Raw genomic sequence first — 14101 nt, forward strand, 5'->3', positions numbered from 1 at the left:
GCACTTTACGTGGCGTAGGACAACCAACGGAACTGACCACTTTTTTAAATAGATATACAACATACGCGACGTGCCAACGACTTCCCAATGCGAGGACAGAAAGCAGAAAACACGACGACGAAGGTGATCAACCGATTCCATATTCGATTCGCATTTAGCGAACGGTGTACTCCAGAAAAGTATTCTAAAGCCCGCACCGCAGGGGAGTAGATTTTCCAGTATCCGATTGTGTGATTCCTTGCCCGAAAACCGCGGCGGCTGGCGCTAGGTTATGTATTGTTTTGCTTGCAGCGGTAGTGTACGGAGGGACGGACACAGCACAGTACCGCCATCGATCGTGCGCGTTTGAGCGAGCAAAGAGGGAGAGCATTTTTGGAACTCGTACCGTATTTTGAGCGGCTTTTTGTGCAAGTATTTTCCGTTTTAAAAGTATTCCGCGTGTTCCGCGCAACACACACATTTAATTTCTGATAGGGCTAAGCAAAGGCAAATCTCAGAGGAGCGCGTATCGATTTAACTCGAGTAAAACAATTATGACGAATGTCGCAGAGAGAAGTTGTAGAGGCCTGGAGCGCTGCTATATAGCTTAAACGATAGTGTGGATTCATTTTTTTCTGTTTCGCAACATTTGCTGTAATTTTATGTTTCTATCAAACCTGTATTGCGTGAGCGACGGAGCATCATGATGCAGTGTGTGTAGTGCCCCCGGGAGCGTAAAAGCAATAGGCAACCGCAGAGGAGCGTGCAAAAGTATGCGAAGAAAAAAGCTAAGCAGAGAGCGGACAGTGAAGCGATCGTGAGAAAAATAAAGCGTTTTAAGTTAGTTTTTAATAAGTCGTGTTGTGTGTTTTCTCTAAACAATCCGATATTGTACCGCTACGTAGTTACCGGACTTCGATATCATCTACTAGATTAAATACAATACATCAAACAATGAAACGAATTAACGAATTAAAAAATAGATTGAGCCCGACCGCCCGACCGTTGAAATCTTAGCTAAGACATGCACCATCGAAAGTGTTGCTTCCGGTAGTCGCCGCGGCTAGTGCAATGGCGCTGTCCCGATGTTTCTTCTTTTTTTACGTTTTCTTCTTTCTTTTACGTTTCTAACTGCGGTGCCACACGGTGCATAACAGCAGATATAACAATTTTGACAGTACAGCGACCAGGTGTCAAAAGCGTTGTGGCTCAGCAGACCCTATAACATGACGTTATAGAGGGCGCATAACAGATTTGACACTAAGTTACGTGTTACGTGTTACAGTTATGCACCGTGTGGCTCCCCAGTGACGGTTGAGCGAAGAAAGAGAGTGAGCCGGGTTTTAGCAACCGTGAGAGGACCATTTGGCCACGCGAATCCGTGCCACGACGGATGCGGCATCAGTGTGATACCGGAGGTCCGCGTGGCCACAACACGATCGGGGCCAAAAATAGCGAACGAGCTGTGTGCGCGCGTGTGGCGAAGCGCCAGAGAGATAGGGATAGAGGGGAAACGAAATGTAATTGAAAGCGAATAGAAAACGTGCGAAGGTCCTTGCAATTTAATGTTAGTTCGGTTTTATTTTTTATTTAAGCAGCCGAATTGCGAGTCCTAGAATTCCAAGAAAGCAAGGCGTTAAAATCCCTGCCTTCTAGAGCGTTTCTTTTCATTCGAATTCAAAGTGTAACGGTCAAACTGCGACTGTCAAACTCCGTCTCTCTCTCGAATCTCGGTCCGGAAATCCGTCCGTTCGTTGACACTTAACTCCTTCCGTAGCGTGTGTTTACGTGCCGAGGTCCTGCTGCCGCCGCCAGCGCTCTCCAGTTTGAACGCGTGCGCATCCTCACGCACGCTCGCTCGCTCGCTCGCCCGGCCGCTGTTGCGTGCTCACTCACGCGCGCGCGAGTATCCCATGTATCATCAACATTGCGGCGAGTCAACGGAAGCAGCAGCAACCAGCACCGTCAGCACCTTGGCTCGTTGTCGTCGTCCTGGTCGTCGCCGCCCTCGGTTATTGATTGGTGGTGACCGTGTCGTGTCCGTGCCCTAGCCCGTCGTCCGTGAAGCGGCCGTGCTCAGTGAAACGCCTAGGACAGCTTGTGACGCGACTGTCGCGTGTGGGCCAAGTAATTACCAGCCGTGGCTAGTTGACCGTGCCAGAACCAGGCACGCCCGTCTACAATCGACCGCCGAAAGCACGTGTGTGTGTGTGAGTGTGAAGATAGAAGCCCCAGAGGCGCTTCCCAATCGAATCGAAATCAAAGTGCTGGGAGAGCGCAGTGCAGTCCAATGATTGCATAGAGGGTAACGCCGAATCCAGTGAACAGTGTCCCTGCAAAACTCGAAGCCGAACCGAATCAGCCCAAGCTGATTCAACCCGATTCACGTCCGAACCGTCACCAGCAAAAGCCGCAAAATTACGCACAACACGCAAAAGATGTCCTCGCTGGTGCTGAGGAGCCTCTCGATACTGCTCGGGTTGTTCTTCATCTTCATCGGCATCATGAAAATATCGCCCCACATCAGCAAGGATCTGCACCGGGACTTGGTAAGTCTGTGGTGGCGGCGGCTATGGCCTTTCCAATCGGCGGCTCCCGCCCGGTTCCGTGTGTTAGCATTTGCAACAATGTTAATAGGGCACGATAGGCGGCCCGTGGGTTTGATTTAAGTGCCTTCGGGGCATGCTCGAGAGTTTGACGGACACTTGTGCATGCATCGAATAATTCGTGCCCCCGATCTGGCATACCACAGTCGGAGAGGGTCGGACCAGATATGGGTGTGTACGTGTGACTTGGCATAAGAGAAGCTCGTTAGCGTTTCGTTTGTTGTTCGCAATATCGGATGTTAACATTTTACACCGCCGAGACCACAGGTTAGTGTTTTGGTTTCTTCGAATTAAACAAGAAATCGAAGTCGCTGTGGGTTGTCAACCCAAAGTAAACACCCCCCCTTTTCGCTCGAAACACACACACACCAGAGCCGAAAGGTTTGAACTTATTAAAATAGCCACCTGCAGGCAGACCGGTCACCGTACATTTTGCAACATTTTGCGCCCAGGTTGTGTCGACGCCGGGGACACACGGGGAGCGTTGCAGTGTGGATGCCTCAACTGGCTCACACTAGTATACACGCGTGCGGAAGATCGGTTGGCCCTGTCAGAACGAGGACACTCTAAGACGATGGCCGGTTGTCCACCGTTTCGCGCGCGCTCGTCGAACGTTGCCGTTGTCCTCCGCCGTGTGGCTTTGAGAGAGTTTAAATTTAACAAAAACCACACACACACACACACAGACACAACAGTGAATAGAGGGTTTAAATTTGTAATATTTTGTTTTGGTTTCCACCCGTTTCCTGTTTCCCGTTCCCGCCCGCGCCGTGTGAATTATCGGGTGGCCTTAGCCGAATTCTTTGACAATCTCACATTCGGAACCAACAGTTGCTTGTGCTGCTAGTAAATGGTAAAATTTCAAAACAACCGCCAACAACACTTTTCGCCAACACGTTTGTAGGCCCCCCAACGCCCCCGGGGGACGGGAAGCGTTTGTGGTCAGCGCGAGATTTGATTGAGATTGTTTGGTTTTTTCATTCAGAGTTTATTCTTTACACCGTCACACAGCCGCACACTACAGTGTCAGTGTGAGAATGCACTCGGCAAAACCCTCTATTTCCGAGAGGGTTGCTGCTGATTATCGAGCTGCAATCGGATGGCAAAATTAGTTTCCGACCCCATCTGAAAAATTTGTCTGTATATTGTGGCATACAATCTCAGAGGATTGTTTCGCGAATTTCTTTACATTTTTGCTATGGTACGATTTACAATGTTTGCTCTGATGGCAAACGGCTGTTGCCTATGGTAACTTCGATCTTTACATTGCACTTGAGTTAAGTTTTCCGCCAATGGGATTGAAGTGGCACCCGAATTTATGTTCGGAAACATTTTACGAGTTTTCATTTATCAAACGTGTTTCATGAGAAATGATAATATCCATTTCAGAACCATATCGATGATGACATATTGGTCGATATTTTGAACAATAAGAACATGATGAATATCAAATGAATATTGAAATCGAACGGATCGAACGGTCATCAAGAAGGGAGCGATACTGGGCTGCCACACGGCACGAAACAAACGATATTACAGCCTCCAACCGCGACAATTTTGACAGTAAAGCGATCAGTAGGTGTCAAAAGCTTTGTGGGTCTGCAGACCCTGCAACAGGGCGCATTACAGACGAAAACAGAGGTTTGTTTACAAACAAACGAAAACAGAGGTTTGTTAACAAGCAAAGATTTTTATTTGTGATGTTATTTTGAATTTTAACTATAAGTTTATCTCCATTTCAGCAATAACATACATTTCTCTTACTAGTTGTTTCTGTTGCTGTAATATTTCACCTGCTACACGGCACGAAACAGATTTGACACCAAGTTACATGTTGCGCGTAACTGTTTCGTGCCGTCTGGCACCGCAGATAGAGATAGCGAGTGGAAGGGCGAAAAATGTCAACCAAATGAGAACATAACACGCCACTTTGGTCGATTATTTTCTGGCAGCAAATTATAGTGACGTTACCTCCCCTATCTCCGATCGGCCATAAATCGATATCCCATCATTAGCTGCAAATCACATTAGCGGCCCACGTGTGGCTTGCGCTGTGTCCTTTCGGCGGCGTATACCTTCGTCGGCCCACGCTCCCTACCTCACAGGCCCACGGGTGGCAGATTAATTCCATTCCGTTGCCAAAACCGCAGGCGTTACGGTTTTGGTGAGGCAAAACCTATTACCCTACACTTAAATTATTCATTAACCAAGGGAAAACTGCTAGGGGCCGTGCTCGGGGCAGCGGAGGCAACTTTATCGACCGATCACGTCGGACGTGAGTTGGATTTGGTAAATAAATGCACCGCCAAGCAATCCAATTTAATACAGCGCGCGGAGAACAAAAGCCAATTTTTCAAACAAATACGATCCGCAGCCTGAACCTTGATCACGGTCGTCGACCATGGCAATGGGGCGAAATAGTGGCTTTCGAGGTTCTCCCGACTGCAACAGGTCCGCCTAGTGCCCCAAGGGCGCTCGGCAATTATGCAATTTGAGGAGAAAAATTGGCCGAGTGTCACCAAATGGTACAATTTTGTTAGGCCACCACACAACGGCAGCAAGCGGCGTCTGGTATTTATAAACAAAACTTCGGCCATCGGCTTTTGATTTCCTTTTCGGCCACTTCGGACTGACGATGGCCAACGGTCAAGGCGGCATGGCGTCGGTGCTCGGTTCGGGGAAATGATGAAAAGCGCGTTCATAACACACACACCACAGCGGATCGAGAGCGGATCGATGCGATGAGGTGGTGACCATCGGGCCATCGGTCAATCAAAGTAAACAGAGGCCGCCATCGCTCGATTGCCAAATGGCCGCGCCGGGCCGTGCACCAACGTCGACCAAATCACTTGAACTTGAGGCTTGAGCGATCATCATCATCGTTCGCTTTCGGGTTGCGGTTGGTCAACGGCCGATCCTGGGTATTGCGTATAAATAGGAACCACAACAGATAGAAAAAGAGGGAGAGCGAAAAAGACACAGCACAGTGTTTCGATGTGTGTCGTATTGCTGTTTCACTCATGCCCCGACACAAATGGCCATGGGTCAAGTTCTAGTCAAGCCATCAGGCAACGACATTCCTAACGCGCATTCGTTGTCGATACTACCGCTTTGAAGATCGAAGCCATTCGGCCTGCCGTGGCTGCTGATTGATTGAGCGATCGCTTTCGAAATAAGAAGTCCGCAGATGGATGCCGGACGTATGCGCCACGTATGTGCCACATCTGCGGGCTTGTGTCATTGATGTAGCGCGCTCAGAATGAAATGATCGTACTCTCGATCGACGCGCCCGTACCCGCTCTCAGCTCGGCGCAGATGAACTGTCAACCTTCGCCGCGGCACCGAACGATCCTCGCGAGTGGCCGATGAAAAGCTGATGATGTGGCCGGCCGCATAAAAATAAACGCGACAGTCTCCCTGGATTTCACGCGCGCGTACAAGCGCCCTAACCGCTGCTACACACGACACAATCGGTGTCGGTGGACCACGGAATGGGTCAGGAGGCGAGCGGAGACACTTGGGGGCCATTACGGACTGTTGATTAGAGTTTGAAAACATAACCATTTGCACACCGCGAAACCGCGAAAGGGTGATCGCATCAGCTTTAGGGTTACAAATAGTTCTGCTTCTGGCACGACCTTCCTTTCTGACTACCACCAGCCGATCTGTGGCTGTGATGTCTCCATTCCACGTTGGGGCAGGTGTCGCTTCATAAAGCATTAACCTGTTCTCTCCGATAGCAGACCATTAACCTCTGCGCATCACAGCTGAGTGAGTGGAACGCGTTGAAACGCGGCATGCTTTTAGCTCTCGTTAGGGACACATGACGTAATGCGCTACAGTATCGGGGACCACTTGCGTCAATTGTTCGACGTAATCACCGGGTGTCGGGTGTGTGACAGACAGCTGAGTTACTGGGCGCCTCCATCACGCGACAAACACGTTGCCTTTTACGCACCAAAGAAAAACAATTTTAGTACATTTTGTCGAAAATAATCAGCAACAACAAATGTAAATTGGTCATTAACATTTACTTTAACACCTGCAGGGCTCCTTCTGGCGCAATGCACTCTTTTCTAGCTGTTGAATGCGGTCGTGCCCATTAGACCTGTTGAATGTGGAAGGATAAGCCGAAACTGGAACTCCAAATGTTTAACTCTGATTCCGCCCGCTGTCTGACCTGGCCGGACCGGTGTTAATAAGAAAACAAACACACTCTCCGTTCCACTGCACGCCATCGTGTTTTGATTAATGTTGGCGCGGAGGATCGGAACGGGTAAAATTTGGCACCAGCGCGCGATATGTCTGTTTATTTACACGTGCCTAGCCACCACCATTTGCCGGCGGCACTCTCTCCGCGGCCATGGTCGTTCTCGGTTCATAAAAGGAAAACGAGCACACACAAACACATTAGCCCGACGATCCACATGGCATTCCGATCGTGATCGTGTTTTTCGTTTACGATCGACTTCGTTCACTTCCTTCCGGTTGCCTACGACGCAAGTGTCCAAACACAGTGTGTGCCCCTAACACGTGTCAGATAATCAACTCTGAGTCCTGTTGTGTGCTGCTCTCTCTCTCTCTCTCAGTCGTGTAACGAAAACGTTGCCTCAATTATGAGAGACTTCGGCGCACGACCGCTTGGACCCTAGTGAAGGGTCCGTGAACTCTAAGACAGTCTGGCTCTATTTTGGGCCCCAACGACTACCGCCCCAGCGCAGGGTCCTATTTTTAAAACTTATACTCTGGCGGAAAAAATGCATCCCCAGCACCCAGTAGCTTCCCGGAGCCGAAGGTTTGACCAGAATGCAGCTCGTGACTGTGGGTCGTGAGCATAAACGGAAGGTGTATAAATAAAACGCTGCAAACCTTGAACGCGGCTGCATACAGGAAGCTGAAGGTCGCCCGGAGTTGCTCATGTGATTGATCGACTGCACGATGGGCCCCGTTGACTAGGTTATTAGACTAGACGCCACCACGTGTTTTTGGGACGTCGTTAACATGCGCTCATGTTACGGGTGCGAGAGAGAGACAGAGTTTAGAAGATTGATGGCGCCCATCACGGGTCCGTGTCTGGCATCGATCGGTACTTTTTCTTATCAATTGCTTGATAAACAAAACATTACGCCCATTGTGCACCGCAACAAGCCTGTCGTCGGGTGAGGCAAATGAATCACCCCGCCGGAACGCTGCCCACCTGTTCTTGCCCACTTCTTGGCGCACTCTACTCTTTCCAGCTCCACATAACTAATGGTCCGGCACAATTTACGATTTTCGTTACAGCGAAAGAACTACGTGAAGTACGCGAAAGTATTTCCCCTCTCGACGCTGCTGGAGTTTAAAATACCCTCGAAATGGTACCGCCGATCGGTCGGCGGTCTGGAGGTGCTGTGCGGGCTGGCCATGGTGCTTATTCCCAGCCGTAAGTATGCTGCGAGGGAGAGAGAAAACATTTGTGCGAGGTGAACCGCTGGGGCTATCGGAAGCTATTTTTTGCTATTCTTGCGCTCCGGGAGACGACGGCATGTTTGGAATCAATCACGGAGCCGGAGCAATTTATCGTTTTCTACTCGACCTCGCCGGCCTTTAGAAGCTCGAATTTATCCTACTATATTAACGCATATTGCAATCCATTCCGTTCCGATCTAATTAGACAAAGTAAAGAACGCTGCCAACATTACGCTGCTGATGCTGATGTTCCTGGCCGTGTACTCGCACTACATGGTGAGCGATCCGTTCGAGCGGTCCGGCCCCGCGCTGGTCTTCACCTTCATGCTCATCGGTCGGCTAGTGATATGGTTCCAGGTATGGAGAGTTCGAAGGTATTTTGGGTGACCCGTGCTTACCCGTGTGTGTGTTTCTTCTCAGGCAAGCCGACGGGAAGCGGCTCTGGCGGCCGCCGGTCAGCCCACTGCCAATGGCCTGAAGCAGGAGTAAGGCGGCTCCCGTACAAGAGCGGTCGTCCTCATCCTGTCCCGTGGCTCACTGATGATCTCACAGCTCCCGCTTATCATTTCTCAACGGAAACGGAAATGGCTTCCCGACGCAACGATGGCCTCTTCTAACAGCTTAACAGCACAACGGAAAGCCAACATTTTCTCCTCCATTTTACGCAAAACCCCGCAAAAATGGTGGAAAGTGAGGAAAAAGATTTACTCTGAGAAATACGCACGGTTTCATGCTCTACACCAACCAGCAATCAGCACCGGGCCCTGCTAGCTGGCCCCCCGCGCAGTATCATCACGCCGGCGCGGGAAATTGCATTGGGAGCCCACGAATGGCGCCCGAATGCTGCCCAATCCACACACTGAACCCAAGCTGAGCTAGTGATTAGCGATTGGTAGAGGAAAAACGACAAGAATTCAATACGACATACGGGAAACAATGATTATGACTTATCCTATACCTTATTTGTTCATACATCAACAACAAAACGGCGCTCTCTCTCTCTTTCTCTCTCTGGAGATCCGTGTGATCCGTGTGATCTTCTTCAATCTTTCTTAGTGCGCAACAAATCACACAAAATAGCGAACAACAGGGGCGACGAAGGAGATTTGAGAGCAATCGAAGGGAGGAGAAATAAACTAAGACTTGTACAATTTGAGTAACTAAGCAGCCCGATCTAAGCAACATTCGGTTCTTATTTCTGTGTCCTTAACGCGTCCATCTTTGGCTATGTGATCATAATAAAAGGAAACAATTCGACTCTCTAACCAATCTGTACAATCCTATTTCCCCGGTGGCGTGGAGTCTCCAACCTTCTGCGCTGAAGTTTTTAAGGTTAACCTATACACTAATAGTAAGCGTCACACAACATGGATGGAAATCCATCAAGGTGTATTAACCCGACGCATAATGGCACAAGTAATGGGCACACAGTGACAGTAATAGCACTTATAATGGTTGTAGGATCCTCGCTAGAGGGTCAGGCGCATATCTGTACCCAGACATCGGCATCTTTACACCCTGCCAAAGGGTCAACAAGCAAGCAGTAGATAACCGACAGACAAAAACTTAAGCCGTCATCGTTGACCAGTGTAAGGAACTGCAAAGATGCGGTGCGCCAGCGATAATGGATAGCATCCAACACTTTGAATACTGCTTCGACCGAGAACGAAACTTTTCTGAAGAATCGAAAATAAGCTGTAGCGTCCCGGGCCCAAGCGAGCGGTCGCATAAGAAATACACTCTGACAAGAACTAACTCCAAATGAACGTTGTTGTTCTAATATCGTAACGTAAAACGACCGACTACAGTTAGGAAAGCAACTGAAACCCGAAATTTTAACACTTTGTCGTTGTTGATTAGATTTATTTTTAAAAGAACATTAAAAAGATGGTCCACACCAAGTGATGGGAATGATTACAGTAACCCCTACAAGGCAGTGCGGGCGCATTTGCTTCATTTTAAAATGATTCAATTACTGCTACACAGAAAAAGCCAGGGCAAGGGAACATAGACCCGATCCCGGTGCAACAATGTCGAAAGTACGATTTCACAAGTAGACAAAAGCAACTCCCCGCCACGCCTGTGTAGATTAGAATCCGTCCGTTACAAAAGGGTCTTATCATTCAGGACCCATACAGGAAAACAAATTAAAACGAGCACATCGCCATGCTGCCGAGGGCGTGTGCCGTCGTCGTGTCGTTGTCCGATCGCCGAGTTTTGCGCCAATCACGCCAACTCAACGATACTTCCGGTCTCCGTGATCACCTTGTTCTCCTTGTCGCCTTCGCCACTGTCGTCCAGTAAGTGCACCGATCCGATCTGCAACAGGAGCACAGGAGGTGATTGTACTGAGCCCGACCAACACATTCACCGGGGGCACCTTACCTTCGAATCGATGTTGGAGATTTGCAGCTCCTTGAAGTGAGTCCGATCGTCGTCCAGCACGTTGATGGTCTTCTGGAGGAGAGGCGTCGAGTTCCGGATTTCATCGCATCGGTTGTAGCTCGTATCGAGTGCAGCTATCAGTTCCTCACCGTCCTGACACAAAAACATTAGAACTGTAAAAAAGAGCGGAGAGCACACAATAATAGGCTGGATGTGTTACCTCGCAAATAGTCATCGAAGGATCGCCCGCGTCCGTAGCGGCCCGATCACGCCAGTACTTGCGCAGAATGCGCTCGTCCGGTGAGGTCATGGGAATCTCTCGCGGATACGGCACCTTCTTGCGGATCGGTGTTTGGCCGGTCGGCTGGTAGAAGGTGAGATCGCGCTGATGGAAGCGTTCCACTTCGGCCTGCAGATCCACCAGCTGCTGATCGGTGGCTTTGTGTGCGTACGCACCGAGCGCCTGCACGATGCGCTGTGTGTGGCCGGTGGCCGCACCAGCAAACTGCTGGCGTGCGCTTTGCTGCGCCTGCACACCCTGTGCCACCCGGGTTAACGTGTCCTGTTGCGATTGCTGGAAGGCCGCATTCTGTGACCCGAGCGAACCGGCGTAAGTGTCCAGGCACTGTCGAATGTGTTGCTGCGCATCGGTCAATCGGAGGCGCTCCTGTTCGATCGTAGTGGCCAACTCGCGTGAGCTCGTTTCGATCGTGCCGGTCAAACGAACCTCCTCCAGCTTCGTTTCGAAACTGTTCCGATGCTGCGTCATTAGTTCGCTTTCCCGTTTCGTCAACAGTTCTCGGTCGGCGGTGCATTGACCGTCGATAGTTTCTTCCTGTGCGATCGAACACCCCATCGTCGTCAACGCTTCCCCAGCAGTCTGCTGTTTGCGTTCGATGTCCCCACAAACATCATCCACGATGTCGGTCAACTGTTGACGTTGCTCCGAGACGCCGTGCATCCGCTGCAAGATGCCGGTAAGTTGATCTTCGAGGGCTTTGGCATTGAGCAGCGCCAGTGCCTTAGCGCTTTCGATAGCCTTTACCGCTTCGAGGGTTTCGTGCTGTACGCTCTGGGATCGCACGCCAAATTCGCGCAATCGTTCCCGGCTGTTGTCGAAGGTCACCAAAAGCTTGTCGACTTCGCTGAGCTGGTCTTTTAGTGAGGCACAGAATTGCGCTTTTTTGCCTTCGAACGTTTGGCAGTGTGTAAGCAGGGCCTGGAACTGTTGGCGCTGGTCGTCTTGCTGACGGTGTACCGTCTCCCGGATGGTGCTCTTAAGCCCTGCCAATATCGAGACAAACTGGGCCATCATCGAACTCCGCAGCCGGTCAACCTGTTCCAGGTATTTGGCCGATTCTTCGCCACTGCCATCCAGTCGGGCTGCGATGGTGCTCTTTAGCGACTCGGCCAGTGAGCTGTTTTGCTGCATCAGGCTCTGATTGACCATGTCCAGGGTCGCCAGGTGGCCCGTCGTTTGGGAGTACAGTTCCTGCTCGCATTGGTTGTAACTTTCTGAAGGGTCACGGAGATAGAACGGGGACGATAATCGTTAATCTTGGAGACCCCTCAGTAGTGTAGCACCCTTACCCAGTCCAGAATTCAGCGCAGTCGTCAGTTGGCTGCACTCGTGCACCATTCCCGTCACATCGCCAGCGATCGTTCGAATTCGCTGCCGAACCGAATCGACAAATTTTCCGGTTGCATTCTTGTTTCGACAGTCGATCTCTTTCCGTCGATCAACCGTATCCTGTGGCGAGGCGAAAAAAATATGTTTAGCAATTATGCAAATTTCCCCACATTCCGTGCAGAAACTTACGTGCAAGCCGTTCGTGTCTTCCGTGACCATCTCAACGACGTTGATCAGTTCCTTCGCTTGCCCAGTGAGTGCCTGTTCCGTTTTCAGATGATGATCGAGGATCACCTTCTTCTCGACGTACCGTCGTTTCGTTTTCGTTAGGCTACGCCTCGTACTGGTCAACTCGACGCGTGCCTGCCCCAGATCGTGTGCGGTACGGCGCAGCTCTTCCTCGCGATCGGCCAAACTGCCGGATACTTCCTTGAAAATCGATTCTTTTTTTGACAGTTCCTCCTTCATTGCCTTGATGAGGGCCGATTTGTCGTTCAGTTCCTTCGTGGCCGACTCGGACTTGTACACCATCTCGTTGTAGGTCTGCTCCGCCAAGTAGATGCCATTTTTGTCCCGGGCCGCCATCAGATCCCGCTTCAGCCGATCGATCTCCTCCGTGTACTCCTTGATGACCGTTTTCTTCGACAGCCGCTGGTTGGCTTCCGGTTTGTTCTGGATGTTCTTGGCCCGGTGCGCATACTCGAGCGTGCTGAGCGTTTCCTCAAAGTCCTTGTGGCCCGGCGATATCGTGGCAATGATGGACGTTTTCGTGCGGCCCCCGAGCGATTCCTGGAGCAGGCGCGTCAGCTTCGACTCCCGGTACGGAATGTGGGGCGTTTTCTCCACCAGTGCCGTGATGACGCGCCCGAGCGTCAGCAACGATTGGTTAATGTTGACCGTCTCGCGCGTCCGAATACCCTTCTCGTTGCCCGCCTTCGAGATGTTCTCACTGCCGGCCAGATCGACCAGATTCAGTTTGCCGATCTTCAGCATCTCCTCACCGTCGATATTGTTTTCCTTGATGTGCACGATGATCGAGAAGATCGTGTGCGATCGAGACGACTGGGCGTTCATCAGCGTAGAGGCCGTCTTGCGCCGTTCCTGGCCCTTGGCCAACAGTTTGTACACGTCGTCCTTGCTGTGCACCGGGATCTCCTCCAGCCCCTGCACAATGACCGAACCCTTCTTCTGGACGTCGTCGAAGATCCGAATCTTGACCGAATCGTCCGTCGACAGCAGATCGCACAGTTCCTCGTTGTACAGCTCGAGGTACGAGATGCGCATCGAAAATTCGAGATTCGTCATCCGCAGCTCGTCAAACAGGTGGTTGACAGCGCGCGGTATCACGCCCGTGCTGGTGTCGTCCTCCCAAGCGGCACTCAGTTCCGGTTCCTCCTCGCCCACCATCGTAAACGTTTTGCCCGTGCCGGTCTGCCCATACGCAAACACGGTGCAATTGAACCCGGACAGCACTTCCTCGATGTACGGGGCCACCACCGCTTGGTAAACTTCATGCTGCTTCGACTGTGCATCGAACGCCCGGTCGAAGGTAAACTTTTTCGACGTTCGCGAATCGAGATAGGTCGATTTCAGCTGCAGCTCCCGGTGTGACACCACATCCACCACTTCGAGGGAGCGTATCAACTTTTCGCGGGTATTTGTGGGCCTGCAAAATAGGTACAAAGCTTGTGTCAGAACACCGAAAACTTCCTGCGCCACCCGTGTGTGCGGTGCACTTACCGAACGCGTACATAAACCTGAACATTCTGATTACATTTGATCGGCTTCCCGCCACTGTTCGAATGATTCCCGTTACTTGCGTCCATGTTTGACACTTTTGCAGACCGGACCGGATCACCAGCCCTCACAACTCAACTGTGAACTTTGCTGCGAATACCGGGTCGCTTGCGGTGTGTGTTGCTGTGGACTGTTTCTAAGTAAGCTGTGCCAACTGGCGACAGACCGTACTCGTTTTCGAACGTTAAAATATGATTAATACGATTGTGTTCCCGAAAAACACGCAACCGAACCGCGGACACTTTGTTAGTTTGGC

At 50.7% G+C, this 14101-nt stretch overlaps 2 protein-coding genes across 7 annotated transcripts; one reads left to right on the plus strand and one right to left on the minus strand.

The window, feature by feature from the left end:
• Nucleotides 1-1390: 1390 nt before the first annotated feature.
• On the plus strand, nt 1391-9818 carry LOC128269279 (novel acetylcholine receptor chaperone). 6 transcript variants are annotated; one of them, XM_053006698.1, is made up of 5 exons: nt 1391-1499; nt 1578-2528; nt 7869-8007; nt 8239-8390; nt 8454-9818. In XM_053006698.1, exons 2-5 carry the CDS (start codon nt 2418-2420, stop codon nt 8520-8522), a joined length of 471 nt encoding a protein of 156 aa, XP_052862658.1. In that variant the 5' UTR covers nt 1391-1499; nt 1578-2417; the 3' UTR covers nt 8523-9818. The 6 variants fall into 6 exon arrangements, with proteins under 6 accessions (XP_052862658.1, XP_052862661.1, XP_052862657.1 ...); XM_053006701.1 differs by having other exon boundaries at nt 1397-1546; nt 1757-2528; XM_053006702.1 differs by having other exon boundaries at nt 1415-1530; nt 1757-2528.
• Nucleotides 9819-10259: 441 nt separating this feature from the next.
• LOC128267083 (kinesin-like protein Klp61F) lies at nt 10260-13874 on the minus strand. The gene is made up of 6 exons (XM_053003873.1): nt 13789-13874; nt 12238-13714; nt 12009-12168; nt 10639-11933; nt 10419-10571; nt 10260-10352 (listed from the first exon to the last, which is right to left on the minus strand). Exons 1-6 carry the CDS (start codon nt 13872-13874, stop codon nt 10260-10262), a joined length of 3264 nt encoding a protein of 1087 aa, XP_052859833.1.
• Nucleotides 13875-14101: the final 227 nt, after the last annotated feature.

This window comes from Anopheles cruzii, chromosome 2, assembly GCF_943734635.1.
Source record: "Anopheles cruzii chromosome 2, idAnoCruzAS_RS32_06, whole genome shotgun sequence".
NCBI classification, from domain to species: domain Eukaryota; kingdom Metazoa; phylum Arthropoda; class Insecta; order Diptera; family Culicidae; genus Anopheles; species Anopheles cruzii.

Bases quoted from the DNA above. Each gene is read 5' to 3' on its own strand.
- LOC128267083 (XM_053003873.1), bottom strand. From the start codon at position 13,874: ATGGACGCAAGTAACGGGAATCATTCGAACAGTGGCGGGAAGCCGATC. The intron at 13,715-13,788 runs GTAAGTGCACCG...CCTATTTTGCAG, and splicing joins CAGGTTTATGTACGCGTTCG to GCCCACAAATACCCGCGAAA. The intron at 11,934-12,008 runs GTAAGGGTGCTA...GTGACCCTTCAG, and splicing joins TGCGCTGAATTCTGGACTGG to AAAGTTACAACCAATGCGAG.
- LOC128269279 (XM_053006698.1), top strand. From the start codon at position 2,418: ATGTCCTCGCTGGTGCTGAGGAGCCTCTCGATACTGCTCGGGTTGTTC. The intron at 2,529-7,868 runs GTAAGTCTGTGG...TTTTCGTTACAG, and splicing joins AGGATCTGCACCGGGACTTG to CGAAAGAACTACGTGAAGTA. The intron at 8,391-8,453 runs GTATGGAGAGTT...GTTTCTTCTCAG, and splicing joins GGCTAGTGATATGGTTCCAG to GCAAGCCGACGGGAAGCGGC.